This window comes from Primulina eburnea, chromosome 9 (genome assembly GCF_022965805.1).
Source record: "Primulina eburnea isolate SZY01 chromosome 9, ASM2296580v1, whole genome shotgun sequence".
In the NCBI taxonomy this organism is placed as follows: Eukaryota; Viridiplantae; Streptophyta; class Magnoliopsida; order Lamiales; family Gesneriaceae; genus Primulina; species Primulina eburnea.
Window position 1 is genome coordinate 6645086 of NC_133109.1, and position 8239 is coordinate 6653324.

Genomic DNA, 8239 nt, shown 5'->3' on the forward strand with positions numbered 1-8239 from the left:
ACAATTTTCGCTATCCGGATTCCTGGATCACAGAGTGTATTCACAGTGTAAGGCTAGAATCAACCATTTTTAGCGAATGCAAGGTTATATGGAGTACTTGAACTCAATTCGCATGACATATAATCCAGGACATATCAAGCCTAGCAAAAGAGTCCAATGGCCGCATAACATAAAAACTACCTCAACCAAAATCAAATCCATCCGCTGAACGCCAAGGTTTTATTTTGTATCTGCTGCTCCAAATACATTTTGATCTCCTATTCAAGCTTTTTTACATTCTTTATCAAAAAATTCATGAGAATCCAAATTTTGCAACGAAAGATCATAAATTGAATCCACAGTAAAGCAATTGAGAATTGTTCATATCACCTCAAAGCTTTGCAATTAGACCTGATGATATTGACTTGGCAACACCATTTTCTTTCACCTCATTCTCTTTCACATCCATACTGCAAGGACTAGGAGGCACATCAATTGCGGGGGATGTGTTGAAGAATCCATGCGGCTGCATCCATGAGCACCAGAGTTGTCAGAAAATGTCAAGAAAAATAAAATAGATACTGAAAAGGACACGAGTACTGCAACCAACCGGGAAATATTAAGCTGTTAGCATACCTGAAGTACAAAACCAATGTGTTCCACAGGCATAACAGGCCAGTCTTCCAATCGTGGAACATGCGTGATTCCAAAAACATACCTGCATTCTCAAAGTACGTGAAAAAGGGGCAATATCGAACGTGATCATAATAAATCTGGAATAATGTCGATTAATGAGCATTTATTGAATTCAAAAGTCGAGATTCTAGAAAAAAACATGACTGGTTCCATGATAAAACAGTTTAAGCTTAGCAAGGTGGAGATCAGGTTTGATATTCAGCAAACAGTACAACTGCTATCATTCAGAAGTGGAAGTTACAATATACACGGCAGTAACGTGAGTAAAAGAAAGCTGATTCAAAGGATTCCTAGTAATGTTTCAGCAAAAATGCATAGTATAATTGAGGAGTCCTGTCACGTTACTAAAACAATGAAGAATTCAAAGTTATAACGAAAACTAACCATAGAACAATATCCATTTCTTCGAGAGACCGGTTTTGTTTCACCCAAGTAGCTAATCCCTCTCCAACACGAGGATTCTGGTTAGGAAATTCTCCTCCAGGAAAATCTTCACCACGTGCATATGGTGTAACCCATAGGTGATGCTTCAAAAATGCAGCTCTTCTCAGAAACATAGCCTCAGTACCAGCCAAAGGCAAACAATTTGAACCAGGTACCAATTTGTAGCCTGTCAGCTGTCCATTCCGATTGACAGCTCTTGTGTTCCTTACCTACGATATTAAGGAATTGCAGACCGATAAATTACGCAGATAGATGATAAATATAAATTTAAAAAAAATTATTGGGAAAGACTAAAGCTTCAGCCTTGCAATAAAGACAATCAATCACAGAAAGTTCCCGCAAAATAATTTTAGATGGGGGTTGTTTTGTTACCCTGGTCAACATTTTTTTAAAAAAAATAGCCTCATGTAGTGTATTTGTTCACTACATGGGGAGGTTATTTTTTAAAAAAAAATGTTGACCAGGTCTATTTCCCCAAATATCTCTTTTAGATGGACCAAATTTGATTACAACAGAGAAAGTGGCAGAAAAATAGTACTAAAAGTGTTCAAACAAAGAGCAGGATAAGAATGCTTACAATCCAGTGACGGGCAGACAATGGATTACACTCTCGTATGGCTTCTAATTCAGATCTAAGTAAAGTTTCCTCAGCATAGAATGCATTATTGTGAACATTCTCCTTACCAGGTTCTTCAACTTTGACATTCACTTCAACAACCTAAACAAAAATAGGGACAGTAACAGAATAAAAATAAATAAAAGATCAATCATTTGGTCTTGAAATAGAGTATCTCAATTCCTATAATTTATCATGCTACAAGTATAAAATAGGATTTAAATGCTCAAGAAGGTGTACAGTTCAAGGGGACTAAGTACCAATGAGACATGAAGACGCACGCTAAAGTTAAAAAAATGGTTTGCTAACATAGGATTAAATACCTGATTCTGCATTTCTCCAGGCCTACAATCAACTGCCATATCCATACGAGCAACAAAAAAGTGTTGATGAACAGGAGCATATAACCCTGGTGCAATTGTTGTGCCATATTTTCTGGATTCTCCGGGTTGCAATGCTCCTAAACTAAGAATTCCAGTAAGTTTAACTTCTGCTTCGATTTTCCCATCCTGCAATCAGTAATTTGAAATATTGTCTTCAACGGCAGGAATTTAAAATCAAGATCCTTTGATTGGGTATACTGGTTACAACTGTAAGAGTGCTCTTGGATTGACGGATTTGAAGTGGATTTCAAATCTATTTGATTGCGTGGATAAATTTATGTTGAATTCACTCATTTCTTTGATTATGATGAAGTGATTGTAATTATGAAGAATTTGAAATACATAAAGATGATTGTCATTTCAAGTCAATTATTCAAATCTTTCCATCCAAGTGCAAACCAACATAAAGATCGTTTGAAGAGGACTACTTGTACTAGGTTTATACATTTAAGAAAATAGAGTAACGGGTTTATTAAATTCGTGTTACATTGAAACAAGCTTCAAAATTCACATAACACTTGTTTCATTAAAGACCTATGTTACATGGATACGTGTACGGGTATCATATTGAATAAAAATGGAAATATACAGGTATGGCTATACAACAAATTTTGAAAATTTAAAACACGATACTCCAAAGATATGACAATTATTAAAATATCTATAAATATTATATATATATTTATATAAATTAAGTATTAAAAATTAAAAATTGTAGAGATATATATATTCATATAAATATATGTAAATATATACAATGTACAACACAAAGGAGTGATGTAAGAAGAAAAGACAAAAAAAAAAAAAACATATCCCCGCCATGTCTATGACGTATCATATCCGTGTGCAAGACGTATCCGACTGGTCAAACGTACAAAAAGTCAACGACAAACATTTTGTCGTATCCGATACGCATATCGGCGTGTCATATCCGTTTCCATGTCCGATACTTCACGGAAAAAAATTAGGAGTATCTATGCTACATAGGTAAAGACCAAACTAGGTTTATAGGGTACCATGCCATAAACTTGAAATTGAGACATTCCACCTTGCTTTTTCGGCCATCTCACAGAACAATTTAACCAAGTAAACTTTGTGGTGCATGTGATCACTTGCCTGATAAAAGTGCCAGTAGAATCCATATTCATAATTAGCAACCGTGCACATGAAAGAAACCGTGAGACGCCTTGATCTTCGAAGCTCTGCAAGCCCAGTTCTCCAATCTTGATGCTTCCATAAAATTCCGTGATCTTCTTCATGCAAACAGACACAGTTTTCAGTTGTTTCGACACCTCCAGTAAAATTCGTGAAATGAGCATCGAAATATTTTATAAATCCCAAACAGTCACATCCCTGAAATGGAAGAATTTCATGCCGAGGTTTATGCACAATTAACTAAAATTTAAGAGCAGAAGAAGATCAATCATGGAAAAGGAGGGGATAACCTTCTTTAGAGAATGAGCATTCTTCCCAAGCCCATCTTCCCCACCATCAAATGCGTTCTTTCTGTAATGTGGGTCATTGGGATCCCCATAGGGCACAACCATCTCCACAAAGCTTAACCTGTGAGCTATAGGTCTACGACCCCGGCTGCCATCAACATAGGCAACAGAATAAATAATCAAACCCTCCCTTGGAGTGAAACCAACCCGGAAATTCCACTGCCAACCAGAATTTCAACAATAATCATGCCTGGGTTACATGTGAGAATCACTAGAATAACCTGGATCTAAAACAGAGAGGAGAAAAGTAAATACCTTCTGCCACTCCACATAATGTCCCCTAATTCTAAAGCTTGGCCCTTCAGGCTGCACAATTTGAAGGGCCTTGACATCACTTCTATCTACCCCTCCTCTTGTTTCACCAGGAGTGAAGTTCCTGAGTGGGTCAGGGAGAGGCAACGGAACAAGCTTACGATCTTCAAACTCTATCACAACCATATTTTGCATGTCAACACACACATGAATTCCTTCAACTGGCCGAGCATATCCATTTTCCATTGGACAATCGCTCTCTGTCCGGCAAAATATAAGTGGTTTCGCAAGTCTACGACTAGGAGCATCAGCTTCACCGTAGTAGCCAGTACACCTTAAATATGTTTTGAACATGAATAAGACTGGTATCATATGTGTATTTAATGTTGAAGCATAAATATTTATTTATATCATCCTAACCAATTATCAACCATGACTAGATCCATATCATCAATACCCCTCTTCTTCATTGCCTCTATAAATGGAGGGTAATCTTTGACAACAGCTTCACATTCAGCATATTCTGCAGCATCCTGATTGAGAAAAAGATCCAAAAAATTAGGGATTGAATCCGTGCATCACAGACTACTAATTGCCATTTTCATTATCAAAAACAAATTAGTATGATGGCAACCCACGCCTCAGGCAAGGAAATAAAAAACATAAATCTAAGCAATTGAGTACCAGCTTATGATACCAAAAACATTTACAGAGTGCTTTAGATCTTCTGGTATAATATCAACACCAAACATTGTTCTTACATCTATTTACCAAAGAGTCAATGTCAAAACTTTATGACCAGGCTGGGAAAAAACTGGAACATGACAGAATAGAAATACTGTTCTCATCAGTCATGATCCCACTTCAATGGAAAACCCAGTAGAAATTACAAGGAACCATACTAAATTAACAGACGTATTCTTTAACAACTGTTAAGTGAATAAAGTTTATAACAACTACTACTACCAGAACATATGAATCAAGCTGGTGAGGTGGTACCTATGCATCAGCATAACTAGCAGTACAAACAGTTAGCCAAAATGACATAGGCTTGCACGTGCTTACTATATGCCAAATTCCAGTGTGTGCACATGTGTTCTAACCATGACTAAAAATAACTGACATTTTACATGGCATTTGATGCATGATGCAGGAAGTGAAAAGATTCAAATAATTACAACCGTGATATATGGGAAGCAGCGAACAAATTAAAGGCATATATCCAAAATTCAGAATTATAAACCCAAAACTGAGAAAAACAATTGGAACACAATAGGAGATTCAAAAAGTGTGCCACTTGCAGTTTGACAAATGATACCACATACCATATAAAACATTCAGAACTAAAAGACCACTTGTTTTTTACCAGTTGTATCAGAATGATTGATGGGATTAATGAAGTTTGTCAAGAAAGGATGTATGAATTCCAAAAAATACTGGGTAAAACCAAACAACAAACACAATTAACTAACAAAAGTATCAGTCATTGTGACATACCAAAGGTGGCTGAACATCAGGAATAACGGCAGAGGATATTACTTTTCCCCTATGATGTCCACCTCGAGTTGTTGCATGAACTTCAACCAGCTCAACAATCCATACACTAGTTTCATTAGACTTTTTACTGTAAACAACTAGTCTGGCTTGTCTTGGTGGGAGTTTGATATGAACATGGCCTCCTTTGGTTCTGGGCAATAATGATGGTTGAAAGGGGGGGAAAAAATAAGCATCTGCCAGTGCCACTACATGTTTATCAGGTTCCAACAAAACCGCTTCAATAAATCTCATGCTATCTCTGACCTGAAGCAAGAGATAAATCCAATAAGGTGAACATATAAACAAGTGTCCCCACAGCTTAAAGCGACTGCAGATGCAGCATAATTTATAGCACGAGTCAGGGGAAGGAAAGTGAAGAGTGAGTTTAAACCGCCGGAGTGGCTCCAGCTGCTCTGACAGTAGCCACCGCCACAAAGATTTCAGCAGGAGATAAAGGTTCCAAAGGATGTTTGGTTTGGGCCCTTGTCAGAGTCTGAATCCCTGAATAACCGTCATGCCAATTAAAACAAGGCATCAATCAACAGAAAAAATTTATGCAAATTAAGTAAAAAGTATTTAACAGGGATGAAACATCTATCCTATTCTTCAAGCGACCGAACCAAAATAGTGTTCCCATGGAGATGAGTCATAAAAATTCTCTGTCCACAGACAACAGCAAAATGACTGGTAAATGGAATAAGACAAAATCATTCATGTTCACTAGATTATTCCACAAAAAATAACTAATACAACAATATACAGAACCAGATACAATAAATTAAATATCAGGTTCCAACAGAAAACACGATATTATGACATAAAATTAGATGGTTTGATTGAAAATATTAATGTCAGCCACGGATAAAATCTTACTGCTAGATAAACAAGCAACCCTGCAAAAACAACATGGTATAAATTAGAGAATTTGATGTATATAAATTCAAATTGAAACATACAAAAGGATTTTTACAACAGCTTACTAATAAAATGCACGGCCAACTTGTGCATTATGGCTTCATGGACACTAAACCGATTCTGTTCCTACAGAATTATTGCTGGTATAGTCGTAATAAAATGGTGACCATTAAAAGAAAGGGGGGAAATAGTAGGAGATTGAGCTCCTTCGACATCAAAGTACCATGATTTTTTTGTGTAGCAAACGCGTCATGTATGTTATGCAGAATATCTTGAATTAGAAACAACCAAAATGGCAAAATCTAATGAATCTTGAGAACCAGTCATCTATAGGAGGTGACAGGGTTGTTGCCTTGAAACGATCCACCAAACACGATGTTACTACGTTGATACTGGGAGTGGATAACCTAAAAGCATGTTTCGAGGCATGTAAGAACTTCCATATTTAAAGTGTTGTTGCTTTAAAATTTTCAAACACATCAGTTGTTCAATGGACCACCTAGCAAGTACCTGACCAACGGAAATCGATTATAAGCTAAACTCATCTACCCATGTCCCTTAAAATTTAAAAGTTATTGTGATAACTGCTGCAGATGGGGTGATTTTTCTGAACAAGTCAATTTTCTTGTTCTTTTTTTTCCTTCTGTTTTTATACATAAATTGAAGATGATGAGTTTTTATTTAAAAATAATAATTGTTACTTATAAGTACAATAAAATCAACTTGATATTGTACCATGCACATGTAAGCCATATTCAGTTGTTCGCGGCAAAAAAGAGCAGGAAAAGAACAAACAATGAAACAGTCATCAGTATATAGGGATAAACAACACAGCAGAGACGTGGGCACAATGTGATCAAGCATTTCAACTGAAGGATAATCGAGATTTCAAGTTAGAGACAAAAATCAAGATCTTAAACTAGTTTACAGCTCATGCACACAATTCGACAGGAACACCGCAAGTGTACAACACATATATTAAAGAATAAATCTTTCTAAGCATCGTTAGTCGTTACATTTCCAACCACAAAAAAAAAAACAACAAGAAGAAGAAGAAGCAGCATAGTGATTACTATGACAAAACAAGGAAAAAGAAAAAATGAACAACCTTTATTGGTGGCGTTAGAAGAAGGCTCGGTTCTGATTAAGGACGTCATATTCTTTCTCTGCTGATCTTCTGTCCAATCAGCGACGGCAGAACTAGACACCGCCTCGCGGCGGATGACGATGGCGGCCGATTCTCCTGCGTCTGTTTCCGTCGTCGTCTTTTTCGAAGCTGAGGCCATTGTAACCAGCTCGCAAGCACCCCTGATCCACCGTACTGTGAGCAGCAATCTACTGACATACAGCAAATCACTCAAAATCTTGACACCACCACCACCAACAGCAATAGATACAGATCATGAACTGAACAGAAGGTAATAGCTTCGAAATCTTCACTACCTGTGGCCCGAAATCGATTTATACCGACAAAGATTGATTGACTTTGTGAAATCATTTCCTTCTAATTATTTTTTGTATTTCTTAAACTAAAAATATATATTTATTTTTAACTTTCAATGGTGGGAAAATGATTAATATAAAACAAGTGCGGAGTTGGTGTGTCGTAGGAGCATTTAAATTGCAAATGCCTCCCTAATTTTGTCAGGTTTCCCATTTGAAGCCCGACAATTCCGCACTTGTTTTATATTAACCATTTTCCCACTATTAAAAGTTAAAATATATAAATATAAATATATATATATATATATATATATATAACAAATTAGATATTTAAAAAAATAAAAAATAAATTTGTAATTCAATGTGAAATCTTTTAAAATCCGTTTAAAAATTCAAATTTGAATTTGATATCCTAAAAAATATAAATTACATTTAAGTGTTTAAGTTGGTTATATCATTTAATTTAGTTTCAG

At 36.1% G+C, this 8239-nt stretch overlaps 1 protein-coding gene across 2 annotated transcripts; it reads right to left on the reverse strand.

Moving 5' to 3' along the window:
• Positions 1-200: 200 nt before the first annotated feature.
• On the reverse strand, positions 201-7873 carry LOC140841243 (diamine oxidase [copper-containing] 1, peroxisomal-like). Of its 2 annotated transcripts, none has more exons than XM_073208517.1 (13): positions 7767-7873; positions 7432-7658; positions 5800-5909; positions 5370-5672; positions 4293-4405; positions 3876-4206; positions 3564-3779; positions 3235-3471; positions 2059-2244; positions 1697-1837; positions 1060-1328; positions 616-697; positions 201-505 (listed from the first exon to the last, which is right to left on the reverse strand). In XM_073208517.1, exons 2-13 carry the CDS (start codon positions 7607-7609, stop codon positions 371-373), a joined length of 2301 nt encoding a protein of 766 aa, XP_073064618.1. In that variant the 5' UTR covers positions 7610-7658; positions 7767-7873; the 3' UTR covers positions 201-370. The 2 variants fall into 2 exon arrangements, with proteins under 2 accessions (XP_073064618.1, XP_073064617.1); XM_073208516.1 differs by having other exon boundaries at positions 201-278; positions 370-505; positions 7432-7847.
• Between the last annotated feature and the right edge of the window lie 366 nt (positions 7874-8239).